We start from the raw sequence: 27,554 nt of genomic DNA on the forward strand, positions 1-27,554 counted from the left end.
TTGTTTGTTTTAGTTATAATGTGTAGCGATTGTTGATTAGTCATTCTTACTAATCAAGTGCAGTGACTGTCGACTACTAGTCATTCTTACCAATCAACTAGTTTGTTAGTGGTTGATTCGTTTAACTAGATTATTTTTATATAGTTTAGATCATTTTTAACAGCCATGCTTTTATTTCAAACTGCCTAAAATATTTTGGCACAGAAGTTTTATTCAGGGTTTATTACAGGGCTTGAAATTGGGATCATTTTGGTTGCATATGTGCCCGAAATTTAATCTATATGAGCTCAAAATATATTTGGCAGCATTTGTGCGAGTGCATGAAATTGTTGCCAAGCTTATCTGTGTCTGATATAACTTGATCAAGTATGTGCATGCAAATAAATCATTCACTGCACTTATGAAGTGATTGAAAAAGTTTGAAAATGCACCTAAAAGGTCAGCGCCAGTGGTGTAGTGGTTAGTGTGTCGACACATGCACTCCGGTGCTCACGGCGGACTAAGTTTGATTCCGCCTTGCGGTCTTATACGGATCCTTCCCCTTTCTTTCCTGGCCGTTCTCTCTAATTTCCTATCCAATAAAGGTGAAAACCACAAAAAATAATAATTAAAAAAATGCACCTGAAAGTGTTTGAAAAGTAGTTAAATCTGACTTTGGAAAAGGTGTAAGAACCCTTTTTTAAATAATATATTTCACTTTTACATCACGATACAGAATAGAAGATCTTGTGCTTTTATCTTGCAATTAATTTAATGAGAAACATGCAGTTGCATCAGATGAATTCATGTCAGTCTACAATTGCATTGCATTTAAAATTCTTGCTTTTGCTTTAAATTGAACCCATGACCGTGATGTTGCTCTACAGGAAATCTGCTACACGTGTGGCTTGACTCCAGACTAGCTGTTCAGCCAATTTAGAAATGTGTTGTTTCATATTTATATATAGTTTTTGGTATTTTTAAGTGTTGTCACAGGAAAGGAAGAGGTTACTCAGTTTCTCACAGATCTCTGCAGCATTCTGTCTGGAGACTTTGCTTATGTCGCAGCATTGGTTGAGAATTGTGGGATTTGGATTATTGTCTGGGGAACTTAAACAAATATGCAGTAGAGGGACTCAGACATAGTCTTGAGAATACCCTTGGTTGCATCTGGAAAAATGTCACATAATCACCATCCTCAATGCACCAGCTCCTTACATGACCACCAAAATGTTCTCACAGACATGTGTGTATCTCTTGGGAAATTCTGGACGTCGTTGTCTAGCTTTAGGACCCTTTCTAGGCTGCAAGTGGAAAATGGTTTCTGTTTAAACAGTAATCATTGTGCCTAAAGATCACAGCTTGGTCCTGATAAATAGCAGACGTTGATTTGAAATGGGCCCAATTTAAGCTCATTGTCGTTGTTTAAAAGTCTGTGGGCAGCATTGGTTTATATAGTCTCCAAATGTGACTCAACCCTATTAAACTGAAGTGGTTGGAAAATGTCATGCTCAGATGTATTATAGACTGGAAGTGGACACGTGCAGCATGCATTTACAGAAGTTTAGTCTGAGCCCTGTCCTAGACAAAATTATACCTCATTGAAGTGCCCCGAGGATGGCACGGTGGCTCAGTGGTTAGCACTGTCGCCTCACAGCCAAGAAGGTGGCATTTCTGTGTGGAGTTTGTATGTTTTCCCTGTGTTCATGTGGGATTCCTCCGAGTGCTCCGGTTTCCACCACAGTCCAAAAACATGCTGCATAGGTGAATTTGAAAAACCAAGTTGGCCGTAGTATATGAGTGTGTGTGAATGTAAGAGTGTATGGGTGTTTCCCATTGCTGGGTTGTGGCTGGAACAGCTTCCGTCACACAAACGTATTCTGGAATAGATGGTGGTTCATTCCGCTGTGGCGACCTCTAATAAGTAAGGAACTAAGCCGAAGAAAAATGAATAAATGAAGTGTCCTTGTCCCTCATGATGGAGCATCAGTAAAGTAAAGACCTAGAAACCATTATCGTTTTTAGTAGATTGTGATAATTTTTTCAATAACACATGGCTTAAGGTGTCCGCAGCACTTTTCTGATCACTCCTGCTTGACAAAGGATAGGTGCCACCTGATAGCAGCTGTTAGATGATAATAGGGCCCTTAAAGCGCATCTTATTTTAGAGACGTGTTATTATGGCCACAGGTTAATAAAAGACTGCTTCTGAAGAAATTGTGTGAATGGTGTTGGATGTTTTCTTTTTGTCTCAAATAAGACAGAATTTAAGGATGGTTGGATTATTGAAAAAATGTAATATTTAAAACAGGCAATTTGTTGAAGTTTGTTTTATGGTTTTAGTTAAATCAGCCTGATCTCACGAGGAACCGTAACTATTTTACGTTTTGTTAGTTTATTGGCTAATTCATACGAATTAGTACGTGTTCAGTCGTATGAAAAAATGTATGATTTTAATAAGGAGGCGTGGTACCAAACCCCAACCTTCATTGAGTGATAAGCAAATCATCCTAAATTGAATGGATGAGATTGTATGATTTCATGCATATTAGCCACTAAATCAAAGTTATGAATTGCTGTGAGATTGTGTTGGCTAAATGGACATACTATTAAAAAAATGCCTAAATTGGTAAGGAAAATAAAGCAGCATGAGTGGCATGGTGGCTCAATGGTCACCTCACAGCAGGAAGGTCACTGATTCAAGTCCCGGCTGGGTCAGTGGTCATTTCTGCGTGGAGTTTGCATGTTCTCCCCGTGTTCGCGTAGGGGTTTCCTCCAGGTGCTCCGGTTTCCCCCACAGTCCAAAGACATGCGCTATAGGTGTATTACATAAACCAAATTGGCCGTAGTGTCTGAAGCCTGGTTTCTGCGTCAAGTGATCGACATGACCCACGGCGTCTGCCTTGCGTGTTGCCGTGCATTTATACTTCTGTGTGCTGTTTGTGTTGCTCTGCAATAACACTTCCGAAACAGCTAGCAGGCAGAGAGGTGTTTATGTTCCTATGTGTCGAGTTTTTTTTTTGCTGGTGTTTTGTTTTTTCTGAACACTATTTTAATGTACAAGTGGCTCAAACTCACTCATTTTGAGGCTGGAACCGGCGGAGGTGCACCAACTTTAATCATGAGGTAAACACAAAACAACATTTTCCATCCGAAGCTCCTTTACGGGACTCTACACTTGTAAACACTCACTCCATCGGGCTCGCGTGGCTCTCCCACCTGCCCATACTCGTCAGCGCTACTAAGCTGACCAATCACAGAGCTTGCGCTACGCGTCTTTGCGACATGTAGTTACATTTTTTTAAGTGGTGCGCGTCAGCGTCGCCGACGGTCACGGCGAGGGCTATGCGCTCATGCGTAGGCTGCACCGTAGCATAAGCTTGCGACCTCTGATGAATAAAGGAACTAAGCCGAAGGAAAATGAAATGGAAAAATAAAGCAAAAGTCCGTCAACTTGATAATGATTAGGAAAATTAACATTCATTAAAAATAATTAATAATATAATAAAAAATTATTATTGTAGTAATTAGTTTTTCTCCTACTACTACTATGAATATAAAAAACAATAACAAACATTAAAACAATTAAATGGGTCTATAATTGAAATTATTGTGGATGTATAATTTTAATTGTTTTATTTAAAGGGTACCTATTTTACCCCTTTTTCAAGATTTAAGTCTTTTGTGTCTCCAGAATGTGTCTGTAAAGTTTTAGCTCAAAACACCCATCAGATTATTTATCAAACCTTACAGAATATTGGAATTTTCTGCCCTGAACACCTTGTAGCTGTTTTTGCTGCCTGTGGCTTTAATGCTAGTTCTCTCCACCCACCATTACCACATGGCTGTCAGAGTGCGTCAGATAAACAGCACAGTGACAGAAGGAAGCAGATCTCGCATAACGTTTGTGAGAAATACTACAGTAAGAAATTTACCAATGATTATTTAATGTATTTGTACAATGAGTCGCACACAATGTTGTTACAGAATTCACACACATAAACGCATACACACACACACACAACATGCACCGTTGTGTTAATATGCAAAACAAACCTGATTTAATGTTCACAAACTGGGATTGAAGCGTCTTCTTTTATAATTGTACTGACACGCGGCTGTGGTGATAAAGACGGTAAAATAGCTGTAATTCATTACAAACATGCACTGTTTTAAAGTTGTAAAACTCTTTCTTGAACACATTTGATGAGGATTGAGGATCACAGAGAGCTGAACAGATCTTTTATATTCACTTGCTTTGCACACGTCCACGTCCTTGTTAAAATGATTATACGCGTTACTACGGAGACATGTTAATACGTGGCTGTCAATCAATTAGATGGGCAGGAAAAACTGCACTCCTACGTCACGTTGCTGAAATTTGGATCCTTTTTAAGGTCAAGAAATTTATAAAAAGAGATTTTTGTGTTTATATCTCCCCAATATGACAGTGGACACACTATACATATACACTGTTTTGTCCAAACAGCTTACAAAAGATGATTTTCAGTCGGCGCCAGTGGTGTAGTGGTTAGTGCGTCGACACATGCAGTCCTGTGCTCACGGCGACCAGAGTTCGATTCCCGCCTCGCGGTCCTATGCCGATCCTTCCCCTCTCTCTGCTCCCCATGCTTTCCTGTCAATACTCTTTACTGCCCTATCTAATAAAGGTGAAAAACCCTAAAAAAATAATTTAAAAAAGATGATTTTCATCATAGCTGCCGTTTAATTGCTATATTTATTAATTTCTGATGTAATTATTTTAGTACTTCTACTACTAGTATTGTTGTTATTGTTTGTCATTTATATATATGTAAAACATTTTGCGCTCTGAATGAACTCAAATTTATGCTCATCATCATTGTAATGGGCTGTTTTAAGGGTCATGCTGCAAATCTTAAAAGCTACTCATATAAAAATAAAGCCTTGCTCACACTGAGATTTCAGCCACGATTTTGTCATCTGAGACAAATTTGGGAAATCCTAAAAGATTCCTGAAATCCTAGGCTAAAATCTGTGGTCTTTGATCGTTGGTTTGACATGTTCACAGACAGCCGCTTGGTGCCTGTTGCGATCAGATTTTCTCTCCGATGAAGTTCTGGCAGTGTCAGAAGATTTCAGACACTTTCCTGCAGTGTGACAACCGCTGCGTTGAGTGTCCATTCAAGAACCAATAGGAGCTCCGAATTTGATGACGCGATTCATGCGACAATTTAAATGATCGCAGGGAAATGTCAAACAGTTTATTTCTTCCTGGTTTTATTATTGAGACACGCCGTGTGCAAAATTGCCGCTACAGATTGTTTACGTTTGCTGTGAGGAATCATTTCAGATCGTAGGATATTTAAAGTGTCGCGGGTGGATGACATCAAATTCCGGGAGAGTTTTCTTCCGGGTTTGGTGCATCTTCATTGTCGTTCAGTCTGACATTATGACAGTTGAGATCATACAGTATGACATGAGAGCCATGTTCGTGCAGTCTGACATACTACTATCGTTCAGGATTATAAAAAATCAAACAGTGTGAGCTGGCCTTAAGTTATGTTTTAGCAGTATGTGTCATAGATCAGTGTTTCCCAACCCTGTTCCTGGAGGCACACCAACAGAACATATTTTGGATGTCTCCATTATCTGACCCATTCACTTCAGGTTTTGGAGTCTCTTCTAATGTTCTAATGAGTTGATTCAGGTGTGTTGAATTAGGGAGAGCTTGAAAATGTGTACTGTTGGTGTGCCTTCAGGAACAGGGTTGGGAAACACTGTCATAGGGTAGACATTTTAGGGTAGGGGATTGTTCTGATCCGTACTAAAACCAATAGTTATACAACTACTAAACCTTTTATGTTTATTTTTTCATGCTGTATGTCTATCATTTAGTTTCTCTTTTTTAAGTGGGATAAGGTTATACCATTGTCCACGTATTTTGGTTCATCTGACGCAAACTGAACTCTAGCTGTTTATTCTGTGACCTGCTTCCTTCAGCTTTCTGCCAAGACATTGCGTTGTCAAAAACAATAGTCTTAAGCCCACTTACGGTATAAACTCTTAACTATTGCACAATTCTCAATCATAGCCAGACCAAAGCGGCAGCGACTGCAATAGCACCCGCTCGTGTTGCCATGGTTTGTTTGTTTACTCTGGTGTGACATAAATTCATCCATTTTTATCTCACTCTCTCTCTCTTTCTCTCTATTCAGGGCAATGATGATGAAGCTGTTGTTGACCAGGGGAAAACCAGCTCTAACATTCACACAAACTTTGAAAAAGAGGAACTTGAAAGTAAGTTCACATAATAACTAATAACCCCCGCTTTTACTCGCCACTCAGAATCATATGCCATGCTTTTATCATCTTACCCTCAAGCAAGCCATCTGTTCTTTAAGCACATGGAGGTGTACAGTCAATGTCTGCGGCTCTTTTACTCATTGCTTTGGTGTGTTTGGAAGCACAGTGATTAAAACCATCTGTCCCCTTGAACCTCGTTTCACTCTCTAGCTTTCTTTCTAGAGTTCATTGAGGTTTTTGACCTCATACATGTCTTATACTCTCCTCTGAGGGCTTCCAAGTGATCTGATCCTGCGATCAGGAGTTAGCATGTGTGTTCTGGAAGCTTGTGTGTGGCTGAAATGTGCCGCTGGGTGTTTGGTAACAGCTGCTTTGACAGACGAGGAAGTCTAGAAATGTCTAGAACTCATTCATAAAATGAATGCAAAGTTTGAGGAGACTGCTGACCTACAGTTCATGTCAGCATTATTAACCCTCTGTATATCTTCCCCCCAGTATCTGTTTAACAGAGAGATTTTCACAGAAAGACGTTTCTCAACATTAATAGTTTTAATAACTAATTTCTAATAGCTGATTTGTTTTATCCTTGCAATGATGACAGTACATCATATTTTTCAGTATACTAGTATTTAGCTGACATTTAAAGGCTTAACTTGGTTGATTAGACAAGTTAATGTAATTAACTTAAGTTATGGTAATTAGGCAAGTCATTGTATAATAATTTATTTAATTGAAAAAAGAGGCTTAAGGAGGCTAATAATATTGACCTTAAAATTTTATAATTTTTTTAAAATAAAAACAGCTTTTATTCTAGCTGAAATAAAACAAATAAGATTTTCTACAGAAGAAAATTAATTATAGGAAATACTGTGGAAGATTTTTTTTTGTTCTGTTAAGCATTATGGGAAATATTTGAGAAAAATAAATTTAAATCACAGGAGGGTTAATATTTCAACTGGATAACTGGATCTCACATTTAAAGCATTCATGATTTGTGAATTGGTTGCCTTACTAGCACAGGAGTTGCATGTAGCGATCATTAAAACGGACCCTAGACTTTAGCCAAAGTAAATGGAGTGTTTAATTTGGGCTGAATGGAAACAAAGCTGTGAGCAGTGATTGACCGATATGAACTGTTATACACATAATCCAGTCAAATTAGACATGCACAATTACTCAAATCAAACAAACTTTTATTCATGATAAAAGATCCTTTCCCTTTTCTTCCCTTCCCTTCCCCCTTTTTTGACAGGCACTGCCAGCATTTTTGATGATTATGACCTAAATTTGATGGCCCTAACACAAAAATTTTCTGCAAAGAATGTATGATCATATAAAAAATTACATGTTTTCTTCATTTTCATCAAAAATATAAAAAAATAAAATATAATACATGCATACACTTACCGGCCACTTTATTAGGGACACCTTACTAGTACCGGGTTGGACCCCCTTTTGCCTTTAGAATCTTTCCTGGCATAGATTCAACAAGGTACTGGAAATATTCCTCAGAGATTTTGGTCTTTATTGACAGGATAGCATCACGCAGTTGCTGCAGATTTGACGGCTGCACATCCATGATGCGAATCTCCCATTCCACCACATCCCAAAGGTGGTCTATTGGATTGAGATCTAGTGACTGTCATGGCTATTTGAGTATAGTAACTCATTGTCATGTGCAAGAAACCAGTCTGAGATGATTCGTGCTTTGACATTGCATGTTATTCTGCTAAAAGTAGCCTTTAGAAGATGGTTACACTATGGTCATAAGTGATTGACATGGTGAGCAACAATACTCGGGTAGGCTGTGGCTTTGACATTATGGTCAATTGGTACTAATGGGCCCAAAGTATGCCAAGAAATGATCCCCCACACCATTACACCACCACCACCAGCCTGAACTGTTAATACAAGGCAGGATGGATCCATGCTTTCATCTTGTAATCAGCAGTTTCTGAAATACTCAGACCAGCTTGTCTGGCACCAACAACCATGCCACGTTCAAAGTCATTTGCGTTAACGAGCAGTTGGACAGGTGTACCTAATAAAGTGGACGGTGAGTGTATGTTTTACACACATTTTTACATAAGAACTGATTTTTTTATTGATCATTCTATATTTTAAAAATGGAAGACCATGTAACTTATTCAGGGCATGCAGTAGGGCTTCCCTTATCGTAATACACCTAAATCACAGATTGCCGTAGAAACTCAGCAATTTGTAAACCTATAAAATGGAGGAAAGAGTTAATTTAATGCCTAAATGTAGTTTTGTAATGATGATGATGATATGTATACAGTTCACCTAACATGTATTGTTATCATCAAATTGTAGTTTAAATGATTATTTACAGTACTGTATATATTTAGGTATTAAATAAACCCCTTAACTGTCAGCTCATGTTTTGAAATCACTCTTGAAAATGACTGATGGTGTATGTGTTTTTATATATAGGTTGTCAAGATAGGTTTAGGTTTAGACCGGTTTAATTTCCTCAAAATGAAATTTGTCACACTATAAATGGTTCCAAAAATTTATGAGTTTCCTTCGGCTCAGTTCCTTGTTTGTCAGAATGAACAGCAGAATGAACCGCCAACTATTCCAGAAAATGTTTTATGCAGCAGATGCCCTTCCAGCCACAACCCAGTACTGGAAAACACCCATACACTCACTCATTCACACACACACACACTCATACACTACGGCCAATTTGTTTGTCCAATTAATTTACACCACATGTCTTTGGGCTGTAGGGGAAAACGGAGCACGCACATGAATATGGGGAGAGCATGCAAACTTAACAGAAATGCCAACTGGTCCAGCCAGGACGCGAACCAGTGATGATCTTGCTGTGAGGTGACCGTGCTAACAACTGAGCCACCATGCCGCCCCCTATTTATGAGTTGATTTATGTTATTTAAATATTTTGAAGAAAGCTGAAAACCTAGATGGAAAAGAAAATACTATAAGAGTAGTTACAGGTTTCCAACATTCGTCAGAATTTCTTTTTTTTTTGTATTTAACATCAGAAGGAAACTCATAAATGTTTTAAACAAATAATTGCTGAGTAAATGATGACAGAAGTTTAATTTCTTGGTCAACTAAAAAGTGTATTTTCATTTGCGCTTGTGTCTGCAGAAAAATGGCAGCTACTCAGACCAGGGTGAATTTAAGTTTGTTTTGCAACAAATGTTTAAGGAAACTTTAGGCGATTTGCCGTATGGGTTTAATATTATTCTGATATGATTGTAATGAGTTAAAGAAGGGAAGCCTGTCAAAACTAGCATGTACTTTCCTCCTGCTTACTGTAATAGCATTAAGATGGATTAGACACCAGCTTAAGATCTAATTAATTAAACGAGGCCTGCTTTTGTCACGCATTTGGTTCCTTCAGCACAAAACTACACTCTGTTTTTCTCACGCAAAACCCCTGCATCATGCACTGTTCTTGTTTGTTGTCTTTCACTTTTCTTCAGCAGCCTACATACAATATCTTAAAGGGAAGTTGCAGGAAGCATATTGCATAATATTATAAAAAGCATACGTCTTTGCATTTGAATAGGTTTTGTTTTTGGATTTTTTTTCAGCATTCAGTGGAAGTAAATGTTGACAGGGAATGTTTAAAATGTTTGGTCTGATTCTCATGGAAAGCTGTCATGTGGCGTCAGAAGTTCAGACTTGGTGTAAAGTATAAAGCAAACTGTACTTTGAGGGACATAGTGTCCTTATACAATGAAAATCATTCAAACCCTGCACACATTTGGATTGGTGCCAATGAGAGTGACTGGAGAGTATTTGTATTATTTTCCAGCATCCACCATAAGTTTTGGTTTCACTTTAAATGAGTTTTTGATTTGAGTGTAATAAAATGTATTATATCAAATATAAATAAGTGCTGTTTATAGAGAATGCTATATTTATGCAATGGGTCAAAGATAAACTTACTTTTTTTTTATATATTATAGTATTATATATTTGTTATATATTATTTGTATTTTATAAAAAATGTTTAAGTTTAGAACAAACAATTGTTTGATGACATTAAAAGACACAAATTTTAGTATGATGGCATTTAAAAAATATTTATTAGGTACAGGTTAGAATAACATTACATATAGCTGCTAAGCTGACAACGGTTTTGCCATTTTCATTCATTCTTTTCAGCTTAGGCCCTTTATTGATCAGGGGTCACCACAGCAGAATGAACCGCCAACTTATCCAGCATATGTTTTACACAGCAGATGCCTTTCCAGCTGCAACCCATTACTGGGAAACTCCCATACACACTCATTCACACACACATACACTACGGCCAATTTTAGCTTACTCAATTCACCTATAGCGCATGTCGTTGGACTGTGGGGGAAACCAGAGCACCCGGAGGAAATACAGGGAGAACATGTAAACTCCTCACAGAAATGCCAACTGACCCAGCTAGGGCTCAAACCAGCGACTTTGCGGTGGGGTGACGGTGCCACTGCACCGTCCATATTTACATACAAATTATTTTAAACATTAAAGTTTTAATATGGGTCTAAAGATTTAGTTTGCCTTGTCAATGTATTTAAAATCCTTTTTGTAAATGTAATTTAATGTAGAAATAAAATTAGTTAAAAGTGTAAGTTTCATGTATATTTATATTAAGATTTTTTTTTTGAGTGAGGGGACCTAAAATACATATTTTTAATACTTTTAAGGTATTTTATTTCTATTTTACATAATTTTTTTTATTCAATCATAAAATACAGCTTGTACACCAATGCCAATATTTGTGTTTCAGAATTCTCAACATGACAATTTTGTCTCTGTAGTCAAGTTTCTAGAGAACGCAATATATATACATCTGTGTGTGTATTTTTATGTATGTACATTACCTGGATTAAATTATAAACTACTTTTGAGCAGTTTTTTTATAGTGCAATAACATTTCACAATTTTAAAACTTGTACTGTAGTGGATATTAACGTGTATCCTGTCACATTTGAGGGGCAAAAACTGTGCAAAGTTAAACGCGCGCACTGCGTGTGTGTCCAACGTGTAAGATTTTTGACAGACATTGCGATTTCCGATTTGGTTTGCGATTTTAATTTTGTAGTCAAGCTTCAGCTCAATAATCTGTATCGTAGCTTCTTACTGCTAAAGTGCAATGAGTGTTAGTTAAAAAAGAAACTGAAAAGATATTAACTTTTTATTTTTAAATATTCAGAAATGAGAAACAAATTTTTCTCTAGAGCAAACTGTAAACAAAAATAAAATGACCAAAGCTTTCTGTAAACAAGTTGAAATCAAATTACACACATGGCAGTCACGCATTTGCTCTGGGCAGGGGATGATTAAATATTACAAAAAGATACAATTTCGATTTCGATAAATCACACAGCCCATATGTATGTATGTATGTATGTACAGTTGAAGTCAGAATTATAAGTCCCCCTGTTTATTTTTTTCCCCACTTTGTTTAACAGAGAGAAGATTTTTTTTCAACACATTTCTAAACATGATAGTTTTAATAACTCATTTCTAATAACTGATTTATTTTATCTTTGCCATGATGACAGTAAATAATATTTGACTAGATATTTTTCAAGACACTTCTATACAGCTTAAAGTGACTTAAAGGCTTAACTAGGTTAATTAGGTTAATTAGGCTGGTTAGGGTAATTAGGTAAGTTATTGTATAACGATGGTTTATTCTGTAGACTATCGAAAAAAAAAACTGCTTTTATTCTAGCTGAAATAAAACAAATAAGACTTTCTCCAGAAAAAAAATATTATCAGACATACTGTGAAAATTTTCTTGCTCTGTTAAACATCATTTTGGAAATATAAAAAAATAAAAATAAATCAGAGGGGCAAATAATTCTGACTTCAACTGTATATGTATAGGTTTATAGAATGCATTGTATAGTAATGAGCAGCATGAGCATTTTGCCAAATGTCTACTTTTGGGAACATTGGAAGAGTGTAAATCTGGTTTAGAGCCACATCAGTAAGCGAAAACAAGCTTTTCTTTTCCTTTTTTAAATATTGCATAAGTTCCAGACAGGATTCTTTTCTTATCTTTCTTCATGCCGTTCTGCCAGACATGTGTGATGATATAACCATCGCAGATGAACCATCAGTGAGTCACGTCATTTTACTGCCAATTTCTGTTCCTCATGCTCTTTGATATCTATATAATTTTCTGCGTTTTTCCTGCCAGCCGAGTTCCTAGACTGATTATCGTAATTAGTAAGAACCAGGATGGGTTTTCACAGGCATGTAGCTCTGCAGAGGCGCTTGTTTTATAGCTGATGTTTAGGGAAGTGTCGAAATAATATGGGGAGGAAGGTTTAGTATTGGTCGACCCACCTCCACCCTCTTTGCTTATTGCTTGCAGTTGAATGTGTTGCATTGTGCCTTCACCATGGTTATATACAGTATGCCTCAGTTTTGGATGCAAACAAAAACCTGCAATTGCCATTAGAGTTTAACTTCTTTAATGATGTGCTTTGGGAACGTTTGAATTTGTTGGCTATTGAAACCAACAGTGACTCTGTTCACCTCTGGATTGAATCATTCAACTTGTGATTTGCAGGTTTAATGACACAATTGCATTGCTATTATTAGCCTGTAAAGTTTTCAAGAGCTGCCGCGGACTCGAAGCACTTGGACAATCGTGTGAAAGGGGTGTAGACTCAGCAGGCGTATACACAGACCACACATGCGTTCGCACAGTTCCCACCCTCACACTCTGCACAACAGCCGACTGAATGAAACTTTAAATTGCTCGGTGTTTTCTTTCATTTTGACATCATTCTCGTGACGCAGGCAGCCACGGCTTCCCAGAATTCTACCTTCGAAACAAAAACTTAAGCATGGGGGGGTGATTTAACTTTTAAGCTGTACTTAAAGCGGGACAGAGACAGTTATTCTTGCCTTTGTGGAAAGCACGTAAGCTTTTCTTGTTTGGTTTGTTAAAGAGTATCAGATTCAGGTGTATGGAGTTGAGGAGGGTTGCTTACAGAACTTTGGGATTTATATTGTGTACTGGAACATACTGTAAGAGCACTTTACTCAAGGGCTTTGCTTTTAAAATACCATACTTAACCTACTTCCATGGTGCTAGAATCTTCTGGGTAAATCGATCGGTAACATATTTGATATCCACCTATATGTTTTGCTGTTCAATATTAATGAATATTGTATTTTTATTTATTTATTGCTTTATTAATGTTATTAATGTTATTATTATTATTTTTTACATTTACTTATTAAAGTTTATAGTAACACTTAAGTTTAAGTACCAATTGTTACTATTAACTAGATTTTTATTACCTGTTGGCTTAATAACATTGATATTGTTTATTAGTACTAATAAAGTACATATTCTACACCCCTATACTTGTATATTCAAAAAGGCGGCAACACCAAAGCTTCAAAATGCAAATTTATTCAATTAAAAAATGCAGACAGAAATCGTGTAACGTTTCAAGCACACGGCTCTTGATCAGACAGTGTTCATCACAGTAAGGTACTCCTTTTTGTACACTTCTGGATCACATGATCCCCTACTATCTCGCAACAAGAAAAAACAAAAAAAATATACATTTCTAAATTATACAACTTAGATATTCAAAATGAAAATCCAGAAACAAACCATAATATTACATCACAAATTAAAGAAAACAGAATATAACAAGGAAATACAACAAAATAATACAACAAAATATACAGCCAAAAAACCCAAATTCAAACCCAAATTAAATATTAAAGAATTATTAAAGAAAAGGACGAATGTCAAACTCCTTACTTAAACCTCTTGGAGACAATGCATCTAGAGGGAAAATTCAAAAGGCTTCACATTGTAACAGCAATTTGTTAAGACCCCCCCCCCTGACGCCTACTTATGTCTTAACGACATAACAAACCACACGGGCACCACAACATATAGATTATGTTGGCGGTCTTGCACGAAATAGTACCTTAAATTTTAAACTTTTTGCCATATGGGGATGTGTAAAAGTTGACATTTTGTATGTGAAGTTGCATTGTAAACAATTCCCACATTTAAAATTACCATGTGGTAAAGTATTTAAAAAATGTGGAGCAGGTTTTAGATCAGCTCCAACATATTTCGGATACTAGATGTTCTTTTGTGTACTAAATGAGGTGAATCCCTATATTTAACTGACACCTAAACATAATTACCACCTTAATAACTATTAATTAGGGCTAGGCGATATTGCAAACAAGTTATCACAATATCATATTTCATATCATTCAATATCGATAATTATTGAATATTTTTTTAACTATCCATTTAGGAATATTAGGATTTTTTATTTATTTAACCACTTTATTTAGGCCTTTGCCTTTCATGTCAGCCACTTCTGATACCAAATGATCAACTAGAAGTCAAGTTATTATTTGTTGTTCCTAAAACTTGGATAGGCGACAAGACTTTTGACAGGTAGGGTATGCTCAGGGTGTGTGCAAATGTGCATAAAAGAAACTCCGATACATAAAGAAGTGGATGACAAGTAAATGATGACATTTTTTTCTTAATTATAACTGAATTATTTTTTGAGTGAACTATCCCTTTAAATATGTAGAGTCATTAAAAAATGTATTATGCTTATCACTTTTGTCCATTATGCTTAAGTTATTTTAAAAAATGCTCTTACACACATCAATAAGATCTAAACAATGAGCTAGTAGACCATTTTCCTCATTGATCATTTGTTTATTGATCTCTATTTTTGGTGTGCATTGAAATGTGACTCAGGGAATACTTATTGCTGAGATTGGCAGTTTGTATAATGAATTATTCAGCTAGTGTGTCTGGAATGCTGTTTGTTGTATCTCATCCCTTCCTTTTCTTGTATATTATGGACCTCAGAAGGGCCTCCAATGTCTTGCATTACACGACAAAGTTCTAAAGTCTTTCTCTTTACAGGTCACAGAGCAGTTTATGTTGGCGTACATGTACCTTTAGGAAGACAAAGCAGACGGAGACACCGACACCGTGGTCATAAGCACCATCGGAAAAGGAAAGACAGAGGGTCTGAGCGAGAGGACGGCAGAGAATCGCCAACGTATGGTAAGAAAAGCAAGCTGTAATGGGGCTAATCTTTCTGTTTTTTTTTGCTTCGTGTAAATGTTTTGGCTGTGTGTTTTTGCACTGTTGGCTGCAGACACTCCTTCACAGAGGGTCCAGTTTATCCTTGGCACAGAGGATGATGATGAGGAGCACATTCCTCATGACCTCTTCACTGAGCTCGACGAGCTGTGCTTCCGCGACGGGCTCACTTGTGAGTGGAAAGAGACAGCCAGGTGAGAAGTTAAATGAAGCCTGAGAGAGTGCATACATTGAATTAATAATAAGCTGATAAGTATTAGTTGATTTAAATATATTATCATGATGCTATTGATTGCAACTGAATGTTGCAATAAATAAATGTACGATACATTTAGGCATAATAATGAATAAGGTGTGAAATGCACTTTACATTTCTTTGCTTGTGTTATAATCATGTTATACATGTATAATTTATATATTATTATGATTTATGTTGTGTGTTTTTTTTTTTGAAAGTGTGGATTAAATTATTTGTATTACATTTTAATTAAATTATTTGTATTACATTTTATTATTTTTAAAATTAATTGATTATTATTATTTAATTATATTTTTGTATATTTTTTGTATTTTAGTATTTTTAATTAAATATTTTTTAAATGAATATATTATTATTATTGTTTTCATTATAATTCTAATTTTATAATTAGTGTTTTAGTAGTTTTAATTGAATATTTTTAAAGGGCACCTATGGTGAAAAATCTACTTTTCAAGCTCTTTAGACAGAAAAGTGTGTAAGTATAGTGTATAAACTGTCATATTGGGGTGAAATAAACACACCCAGTCCTTTTTTTTTTTTTTTTTTTTTTAATTTAGCAACATAAAAACGGTGGACCAATTGGAGCTGTTTTTTTATATCGACCGCAACTTTACGTAGGATAGCGGTCCCCCCGCCCACCAATATTGATTGACAGCTGTGCGCATTAACATGTCCGGTAGTCACATGTATAATCATATCAGCAAGACAGGACGAGCGCAAAGCAGCCGGGAATAAAAGGTGTGTTCAGTTCACTAGTTTTGGACGTTTGGTCGGTTTGTGGACGTTAAATCAGGTTTATTTTGTACATTAATATAAGAGATATTCATACAGCAGAGGAGATTACCAGTATTATGTCACATAAAAATGTTGCAATCATGCAAAGCTTATCTCTCTCTCTCTCTCTCTCTCTCTCTCTCTCTCTCTCTCTCTCTCTCTCTCTCTCTCTCTCTCTCTCTCTCTCTCTCTCTCTCTCTCTCTCTCTCTCTCTCTCTCTCTCTCTCTCTCTGTGCGTTTTTGTGTCTGAGCTATGTGTGTGTGTGTCTGCGTGTCTGAGCTAAGTGTGTGTGTGTCTGCGTGCCTGAGCTATGTGTGTGTGCGTATGTCTGCGCTACGTTTGTGTGTGTGTATGTGTCTGCGCTATGTGTTTGTGTCCTCGCTGTGTGTGTGCGTGAACTTTGTAATGACATTGTGTGTGACTCATTGTTGCAAATCCACAAAAAAATGCATCAAATAGTGATTGTTAAAGTTCTTACTGTAGTATTTCTCACACACGTTATGTAAGATCTGCTTCCTGAGGCAGCCGAGGACGGCGATTGCTGACAGGCACGTGGAAACGGTGGGCGGGGAGGACTAGCCTTAAAGGGCCAGTACAAAAAAACAGCAAAATCTTTTTTCTAGCTATAATATAGACACTTCAAACAGCTATAATAAATAATCTGATGGGTGTTTTGAGCTGACACTTTACAGACACATTCTGGGGACACAAAAGACTTATATTAAATATGAAAAAAGGGGTAACCTATGTCCCCTTTAAGTATTATTATTATTATTATTATTATTATTATTATTAATAATAATAATAATAATAATAATAATAATAATAATATAAATTTTTCGATTATTGATATTTTAATGTTTTTAATTAAATTGTTTTTTAAATGAATATGTTATTTTTGTTGTTGTTGTTGTTGTTATTACTATTATTTATTAATTCTTATAATTTTACAATTAGTATTTTTAATTAAATATTTTTTTAATTAATATAAAAATAACAATAATAATAATAATATTATTATTAATATTATTATTATTTAATCATAATTTTTCAATTAGTATTTTATTATGTTTATTTAAATAGTTTTTTTATGAATATATTATTATTATTATTATTATTATTATTATTATTATTATTATTATTATTTAATTATAATTGTTTAATTATTAGTATTTAATAAAAAATTTTTTTTTTATTATTAAATTAATAAATGTGACTGGTAAACCAATAGGACTAATACTAATGAAGTAGATGTGTGTGTAAAGATGTAGATATAGTGTGTGTGTATATATATAAATACATACAGACACACACTTACTTGAGAGAAAATTGCATAATACAAAACTGAGACCAGCCGGTTTAAATATACAGCTGAAGTCAGAATTATCAGCCCCCATTTGAATAGTTTTTTTCTTTTTTAAATATTTCCCAAATTATGTTTAACAGAGCAAGGAAATTTTCACAGTATGTCTGATAATATTTTTTCTTCCAGAGAAATTCTATTTGTGAATAAAAGAAGTTTTTAATTTAAAAAAAAACATTTTAAGGTCAACATTATTAGCTCCTTTAAGCTAATATTTTTTCGATAGTCTACAGAACAAACCATCGTTATACAATAACTTTCCTAATTACCCTAACCTGCCTAGTTACCTAATTAACCTAGTTAAGCCTTTAAATGTCACTTTAAGCTGTATAGAAGTGTCTTGGAAAAATATCTAGTCAAATTTTATTTACTGTCATCATGGCAAAGATAAAATAAATCAGTTATTAGAAATGAGTGATTAAAACTGTTATGTTTAGAAATGTGCTGAAAAAAATCCTCTCTCCGTTAAACAGAAATTTGGGAAAAAGTAAACAGGGGCGCTAATAATTCAAGGGGGCCAATAATTCTAACTTCAACTGTGTATATATATGTGTGTGTATAAAGAACAGGGTGGCCAGTGGTTAATATAGCAGGGCTCGAAATTAAATCTATTATTAATCTTTTTGATTGGTAGCACAGGAGCTCCTTACTTCAAAAATGTAGGCACACCCACCAAAAAATATAAGCACTGTTACTAAAAATTTTATATTATCAGATTTATTTCTAAGTCTTTTATCCACTCTTCGAAAAGTGTAAATGGTGGAATAACATTCACCACTATCACTAATAAGATGTGGCATCATTTGTAACTTTAGCTGGTTTCTAAAACAAAATCTGTCCGCGTTATTTTCATTCTCTCTTATTCAGACCTTTACATTTTTGCGGCTGTAGCTCCCTGTCATCTCAACTGAGTTATTGACAGCTGATATTAAAATCCATCCGTGTTCTTCAATTGTAATTGTGTGTAGGTGGCTAAAGTTTGAGGAGGATGTAGAGGATGGAGGAGAGCGCTGGAGTAAGCCTTACGTCGCCACGCTTTCTTTGCACAGCCTGTTTGAGTTGCGCAGCTGCATTCTCAATGGCACAGTCATGCTGGACATGAGAGCAAACAGCATTGAGGAGATAGCAGGTATTGTTTGGGTGCTGGATAAACCAATATGTCTTCGCAAGAACTGAATGCATGTCTAAAAAAATCCCCTTTTGTTCACAGACATGGTATTAGACAACATGGTGGCATCAGAGCAGCTGGACGAGGGTTTAAGAGAGAAGGTACGGGACGCGGTGCTGAAAAGACATCATCACCAGAACGAGAAGAAGCTCAGCAATCGCATCCCGCTCGTGCGCTCCTTCGCCGATATAGGCAAGAAACATTCAGACCCGCACTTGCTTGAGAGGAATGGTGAGAGCTTTTGCTGTGCTTGAATGTTTTTATCTTTCTAATATTTACTGTAATTTATTCAACTTACCGATCCTTTCCTCCTATTTATAAACAAGAAATAAAGGGTGCGTTGGGTCCTTACATCTGTGGCCAGAAGTTATTAAAGACTTCAAGGAGTAAATGTGATTTAGATGTAGAAGAAGCTACGTTTGACAGGTGTGACATGATGCACTAACATTTAGTCAAGGGTTGCTCAATTCAGTTGTCCCCAGCTTTTGTATGGTGGTGTATTGTCATACACAGGGCAGCTGCTGGCCAAAAGGGTGCCCTAAGCAAAATTTTACTGTGGTGCCCCCACAGAGGATCAAACACACACAAACATATGAATTTAAACATGTATTTATTTATTTATATAAATAAATATGCATATAAACACTCAAAATTATACTTTAACATTCAAATAATTACATTACAAAATAATAGTTTACATCAAAATAAACACTGACATGTGCTCTGCAGAAGCATTCCCAATTTCAAACATTTACAAAAGGTAAGAAATAAAACCATCTCTGTACCTGTAAAGATGGGCGGTCCTCAGGGCTGCACCCTGTCTCTGTGTCTGCAGCTACTGGTGCCTCTGGAGCAGTGCTGGTCATGCCACCTCATCTTCGTTTGTGACAAATCTCAGCATTGAACATCCATGTACAAGAAATTAGTCATTTAAAGAAAAACTCATGACATACTATTAAAACAATGGGCTAGTCAAGCACTCTTCATAATCTGTCTAAACTACAACCAAAATGTGGATTTAACTTGCACTAATATATGGGGACCAAAACTGTCAGTATAAATCAAAGACATTTGTGGATTTTAAGAATTATTGAGTGTATTTTTAAATAAAAACTTTAACATTCAGAAGGCTAATAATTCTTACTTCAACTGAGTGCATATATATAAATTATTTACGCTCAGTTTATGTTAATATTATTAAAAAAAATTTATATATTGTGCAACCGAGATGATGCCCCCCTCCGGAGTTGATGCCCTACGCAACCTGCGTACTCTGCATATAGGGAGCGGCGGTACTGGGCATACAGATGGTGATTACTCTGTCAAACCCCATAAATTGACAGATTTATAATTTAGTCCCTTTTAATGATTTTTAAGTGCAAAATAATTGTCAAAGAATGTAGAACTTTAAACACTTTTGAAATTTAGCATTTCCTTGGTTGCCATTGTAATCAAAACAGCGATATGCTCAACATTACTGTGCATTATGCGGGTAAGCAGGCCCACACGGAATCTGATTCTCATCTCAGCTGGCAGCACTCGGCAGCAAACCGCCCCGGTTCATGCTGAAGGTCCATGTTAAATATTTATATATATATATATATATATATATATATATATATATATATATATATATATATATATATATATATATATATATATATATATATATATATATTAATATTTAACATGGACCTTCAGCATGAACCGGGGCGGTTTGCTGCCGAGAAATAAATATATATATATATATATATTTATTTATTTATTTATTTATTTATATTTTACATATGTTTATTTTTCAAAAATGCTAGGGCCCCACACCTGGAATTGCTTAGGGAATTGCCAAATCACTAAGTCCGCCCCTGTTTACAATACAGTTCATAAATTAATCTGTCTTTTAGTAGATATATTATATATGAGAGACTAGCTTTGTTCACCAAACAAGTGGATTGAATGGGATTTGCACTGTAAACCGAAAATAAAAGTTATTTTTTGTTTTTATTTAATATTTGAAACTGCCCAAAAATAACATTTAAATATCCACAGATTCTGTCTGGACCTAGACATAGGTAAGAAGAAAAGACAGTATATGAAGATATATGCTCAGTCAATTTCTTTCAGAGTTAGATCCATATAAATCCCCCGACCCATGTTAAGTATTTTAGATTTTGTTACAAAATTTTGTACATTGCAAACAGCGAGTTTTCTGGTCTAGTATTTTTTTTTTTCGGCTGCAGCATCTACACTCCTTCAGAATCTCTGGATTCTGTTAATGCCCAGGGCACAGTCTGTGCAGTATTTACACACAAATTATTATTTAATTTGTTGCCCATCAACCAGTGAATTTCTAATGACTTCTACAGCTGAAAGTAATGTTTAATAATACACTTGCTCACTTTCCTTCAGCTTATTCCCTGCTTCATCAGGGATCACCACAGCAGAATGAACCACCAATTTCTTTTTACACCTCGTATGTGGATTAAATGTGTATTAAATATTTTTTTAGCATGTGTTGCATTGAGCCTTTGATTGAATGCTGCTTTTGTGAAACAAGCCTTGCTGAGTGAGAGATCACTGATGGTTTTACAAACAAAAACACACCAGCATGACTTATTCAAATGTTGTCTATCAGTGTGTGATGGTCATGTCTTCAGGTGTTGAATCGAGCAATTGATTTGCACTGTCTGTTCTTTTCGTCTCACCTCCTCACATCATTCTAACAAACACTCCCAGCTCTCCTTCATCTCATTCGCATCATACATCTCTCTTGTTTTATTCATGCGTTGTTTTATTCCATCTGCAGTCTGTTTACCTTTCCTTTTCCTCTCTTCATGCTTCTTTTCATCTTCTCTACCCTCCTGCGCTGGTCTCATCAGGGGAGGGTCTCTCTACCTCCCGTCTGTCCCTCCTCAGACGTACCTCCTCCACCTCCACCCCTCCCGGTTCACGCCGTCCCTCCAGAGAGTCCCGCTACTCCCGTTCCTCCATCATCCTCAACCAGCTTCTGTCCAGCGCCAACTCCACCCCCTCCGCCACCCCTCAAAACTCGCCCCCCACCGCCCACCGCGCTTCGCCATCCCTCCACTCCCCAGGACCCTCTCAGCAGGGCCCCGAGCTGCTGGTGGCGAGGGGAGACCGGGACGACATTCCAGAGGTCGTGGTGTTCCCACCGGAGGAGGATGAGGAGGAACCGCTGGCACCCTTTTACGCCATTCAGGATGAGAAGGTGGTTCATGACCCGACCAGGCTCTTGCCCCTTCCGCAGTCAGGCAAATATCCAGCCCATCAGCATGATGTGTCACCTGCATGATACATTTGCTCAGCCTCTCACTCTTTATGTTTGGCATGAGTGCAGAAAATGGTTACTAATTACACCATGTCCTGATTAGTGATGGGGATTATGAGGTCTCTATTTTGATGAGTTAATTATTAGGTCAGTACAGTTTGTTTTATGAGAAAATGGTTACTAATTACACCATGTCCTGATTAGTGATGAGGATTGCGAGGTGTCTATTTTGATTAGTTATTAGGTCAGTACAGTTTGTTTTATGAGAAAATGGTTACTAATTACACCATGTCCTGATTGGTGATAGGAATTATGAGGTCTCTCTTTTGATTAGTTCAATATTAGGTCAATGCATTTTATTTTCTGAGAAAATGGTTACTAGTTACACCATGTCCTGATTAATGATGGGGATTATGAGGTCTCTATTTTGATTAGTTAATTATTAGGTCAGTACAGTTTGTTTTATGAGAAAATGGTTACTAATTACACCATGTCCTGATTAGTTATGGGGATTGTGAGGTCTCTATTTTGATTAGTTCAATATTAGGCCAGTACAGTTTGTTTTATGAGAAAATGGTTACTAATTACACCATGTCCTGATGAGTTATGGGGATTGTGAGGTCTCTATTTTGATTAGTTCAATATTAGGCCAGTACAGTTTGTTTTATGAGAAAATGGTTACTAATTACACCATGTCCTGATGAGTTATGGGGATTGTGAGGTCTCTATTTTGATTAGTTCAATATTAGGTCAGTACAGTTTGTTTTATGAGAAAATGGTTACTAATTACACCATGTCCTGATTAATGATGGGGATCAAGAGGTCTCTATTTTGATTATTTCAATATTAGGTCAATGCAGTTTGTTTTATGAGTAATAAATTAAGGGTTATAATAGTTTTACGATCTTAACTTGGGCTGCACAATATTAGACATTTAAACATTAGACCTTTATTGTCATTGGAATTTTTCAAACAACAAAATTTGTTAGGTAGCTCTTTGACATCAGCACAATAAAGGAATATAGAAAAAAGGTGCAGTAACAATGGATTAAAGTGTCAAGTGCATGGGGTTGTTCTTGCCTTCAGTTTCTCAGCAGCTATGCATACGGGAGATACAAGCTACTGCTCTTGGAAAGGGTCTCATTTCGTCCATTTTGCCGATGAGTGACCAGGAATTTGTGATAAAGAGGCTCGGAAGTGTTGTTCTGTGTGGATTAGCTCGCAGACTGGCTCTCTTACCCCGCTTTTGCTTCCTTTCTTTAAACCGCCTCCGATGTTTCGCAGGTGGGATGATAATGATACTGCTGGGCATCTCAGGGTGCATCATCTCCAATGGGATAGAGTTTAAATTTCCGATGGTATAGTTCTGACAACCATTACCAATTTTAAGCAGTTTGGCTCCTTCATGCTGTAGCCATCAACTCAGTGTTTGAGAACATAGATTTGATGCACAGAAAAAAAAATTGGCGCTGTATGACAAAGAGCTCTGAGCTCTGCTGCATCTACACGCGCTGCCATTGCAAAATAATATATCATTTCAGCATCGAAATTGCAATGTGCGAATTCACAGTAGTCACACTGCAGGATTTGTAATGTTAAGTCTTGTTTCTATTCAAAATATCTAAAAATTCTTAAACCAAGTAGCATTTTCTAGACGAGCAAAAATATTGTTAGGTGTACAGAAATAATAAGTCAAAATTAAGAGATACCCTTAAAACAAGCTAAATTATCTGCCAGTGGGTTGGGTAAAATATCTTTATTTCAAACCAGAAACAAGTTTATTTTATGAAAAAGCTTAATTTATACTTATTCTGAAAACAAAACAATATTATTAGTCTTGATTTAGGAATTTTTACACATTTGGACTACAAATAAGACAAAAACTACAAGCAAAAGTATTTTTGGTATAGATTAGAGTAGCTGAAAAGTTCAGTTGAGTGAAAGTTTATCATCTGCATGTGTTTTTTTTATAAGGCCTGTGACTATATGCTTTTAATGTGAGCTTAAAACATTTGGAAACAAGAAATGATTAAGTTTGTATGGAGGACAAGAAGTGCGGGTTAGAAATAAAATGAAGAATCAAGTTATCAATTTAATAATTGATAACTTTCGGTCATTGAAATGTGTATAAATAAATCACAATTTAAATGAGCAAATAATGGACAAATAAATAGACATTTTTTAATTGAGTTTATTTAAATTGTTGTTTTAAGTCATTTAATTAAGCAATAAATTAATTCATTTAAAAATGATTTTTATATGTATAAATAAATAGACAGTTTTAAAACGCTGATTATTCAAACAATAAAAACGCATATTTATAGATCATTTAAATGCACTTTTTTTTTTTTTTTTTAAGTCAGTTGACCTCTCTATTTGCCACTTGCTTTTCTATATCTTTTGCTACATGCTTTTCTCCAGTTGAAAATAGATAGAGTTAAAAAATGCCATTGGACAGTCCACACATAGGAGCAAACAATCAGCTTTCAAACGGATAATTATTATTATTAATGTTAATTTGATTCTTCATTTTATTTCTAACCGGGACTCCTGGTCCTCCATACTTTGGGATGTGACACAAAAATGAATTGCATTTAATTATTTACACATTGAAGACTACACAGTGTTATTTTACATTTGTTAAATTATTTTACATTATTTTACATTGATTATTAAATTTCGGTACTTAAATACTGTTAGATGCGCAGAAAAATGTAAAATAAATGAAATATTGCAATATCAACACTGTGCAGCCCTAATGTTAATTTTGTTAAAAAATATAAATCCTGTTCTTTTAGAACGTTCTGTTCTTTTAAAGAAATTTTTTAAATCACAATAAAAATTCTGATTTTAATAAAAATGTTTCTTAAACGTCAAATTAACATATTTGGAATTATTTCTATCGTATCATGTTACACTGAAGACAGAAAGTTTCTGTAAATTCAGTTTTAACGTCAAAAGTATATAATGTCATTTAAAAAAAATTAAGATGGAAAATATTAATTTAAATTGTAGTATTATTAGATATTTGTTTTTGCTATATATTTTTTATCAAACAAACAGAGCCTCTATGAAATATATATATATATATATATATATATAGAGAGAGAGAGAGAGAGAGAGAGAGAGAGAGAGAGAGAGAGAGATCTCAATAACAGCTCAGACCAAATCAGTCCAATTTGATGCAACACACAATGCATTTCCTCCAACACTGCTCGTCACGTCTTTTCCTGTCCTTTCTCAGTCACACTCTTCTCTCTGTCACCCTGAACAGTATTTCAATGTCATCTTGTGTCACACTGTGTTTCACCATGACCAATCAGTCAAATGTTTTAAGGTGTTCTTGACTACCCTTATGAGACCACCATATTTGAAAATATCTGGAAAATACACAACCAGTATGTAGAACCTCCAGTAACGTGCAATGCTCGTACAGTAGATCAGGCATCAGTGTGTCCTTCTAGATGTTTCGAAGTGATTTATTGGTTTAAGAGGTATTGTTCACCAACTATTCATGAAATCTTTTGCAATAGTCAATGGCTTTTAAACCACTACAAGTCACACAAAATGAACAACAACAAAGCTTTTGTATGTTTAATAGTTTTTAAACCATTAGGTTGCTTTTTTTAGTAGTGCATTAAGGAAGAGTTTTAATACCTGGCTCCAGAACACTATTTACAACATTTTGACCCTTAATCCAGTCTACAAATGGTATATACAGCTGAAGTCAGAATTATTCGCACTCCTGTGAATTGTTTTCTTTTTCAAATATTTCCCAAATTATGTTTGACAAAGTGTAACGGAGGCCAGCTAGTAAGTGCTGTGCAGGTAAACCTCACTCCTCTGACCTCTAAAGGTGCTCTAGCGACAGTCGCTAGAGGCCATGGTCTTTAGCCTCCTTGTTGGAGCAACCGACTCCCATGCAGAAGGTCACCAGTTCAATCCCAGCTCGGCGTGGGTTGGGTGGTGGAGGACCAGCAGGGGTTACAAAAGCAAGGACATTTTCACAGTATTTTATACAAGAATTTTTCTTCTGGAGAAAGTCTGATTTGTTTTATTTCTGCTAAAATCTGTTTCTTGATTTCTGTTTTTTGATTGACTACAGAACAATTTATTGTTTGCAATGACTTGCCTAATTAACCCGACTTGCCTAGTTAACTGAATTAACCTAGTTAAACCTTTAAATGTCACTTTAAGCTAAATATTTATTAAATATCTTGAAAAATATATAGTAAAATATTATTTACTGTTACCATGGCAAAGATAAAATAAATCAGTTATTAGAAATGAGTTATTAAAACTATTTATTTTTAACTATGTTTAGAAATGTGCTGAAAAAATCTTCTCTCCGCTAGAAAGTGGGGGAAAATATACAGGAGGGCTAATAATAATAATAATAATAATAATAATAATAATAATTCAGGGGGGCTAATAATTCTGACTTCAATTGTATATGTATGAATGTGTGTGTGTGTGTGTGTGTGTGTGTGTGTGTACAGTATGTGTGTGCATTTATGTATGCAAGTATATATAATGTGTATGTTTGTATATAATGTGTATGTTTGTATGTAAGAATGTATCATGTGTTTGTGTGTGTTCGTGGGTTCATGTATGTATGAAACCCTGGGAATACAAAAAGATTTTAATAATCCATATACACAACATAATCCAAATTGCTTTAAATTAAGCACACTATAAAGTGTCACAGTACCTCACAAGTGCTAATGAATGATGTCATGCCAAGGAGCAGAAAGCTTCTTGTGACACTTTTGGTCACTGGCCTCTAAGTATACGCTAAATTCCAGAAGTGTAAACTGAGTCTGTGGAAATGGGAGCGGATGATGTCATGAAGTTTCTCCATGTTGTACTTTGCAGCGTTCATGCTGGCAGAGCGTGCCACTCTTGTGCTTGCAAAACTTCATTCTGAATGCCTGACCAGATTGTAGCGAGGCAGTGATATTAAACAATTGCAGTGACCGATGTGTCTGTTCCATGTGTTTACAGGGAAGACCATAGAAGGAAGGTCTTTTTTGCTCCCTTTATTTTTAAGCTAGCTTTGACGTCAGACGGCAGGCTCAGATAGCAGGAGAGTTTGTTTCCACGAAATGTCACCCCATGTTAACACAGTTTTACAACGTCTCTTTATGGATATCCAGAGATGATTTTCGATCACTGCTCTGTGTGTAGCTAGCTAAAATCCTCCGTCAGAAGCCAGGAACAATTTATCAAACCTCAAGTTAATGATTTAGCCTTAATGCTCACCCCAGATGAACTCATCATTTTGAATTAAAGGTTTGATTTCCATCCAACAAATTCTC

The 27,554-nt window shown here is 35.8% G+C and overlaps 1 protein-coding gene across 6 annotated transcripts in view; it reads left to right on the forward strand.

The window, feature by feature from the left end:
* The window catches only part of slc4a7 (solute carrier family 4 member 7), an 84,783-nt gene that overhangs the window by 20,919 nt on the left and 36,310 nt on the right, over positions 1-27,554 (forward strand). For 5 of the 6 annotated variants that reach the window (XM_056474674.1, XM_056474673.1, XM_056474676.1 and 2 more), the window contains exons 2-6: positions 6,177-6,258; positions 15,203-15,346; positions 15,441-15,579; positions 18,751-18,911; positions 18,993-19,181. In XM_056474674.1, the coding sequence (XP_056330649.1) occupies positions 6,177-6,258; positions 15,203-15,346; positions 15,441-15,579; positions 18,751-18,911; positions 18,993-19,181 (715 nt within the window). Of the gene's footprint in view, positions 1-6,176; positions 6,259-15,202; positions 15,347-15,440; positions 15,580-18,750; positions 18,912-18,992; positions 19,182-21,826; positions 22,220-27,554 lie in introns of all 6 variants that reach the window. The other variant, XM_056474678.1, reaches the window with a different exon arrangement.

The sequence above is a fragment of the Danio aesculapii genome, chromosome 16 (assembly GCF_903798145.1).
Source record: "Danio aesculapii chromosome 16, fDanAes4.1, whole genome shotgun sequence".
Lineage (NCBI taxonomy): Eukaryota > Metazoa > Chordata > Actinopteri > Cypriniformes > Danionidae > Danio > Danio aesculapii.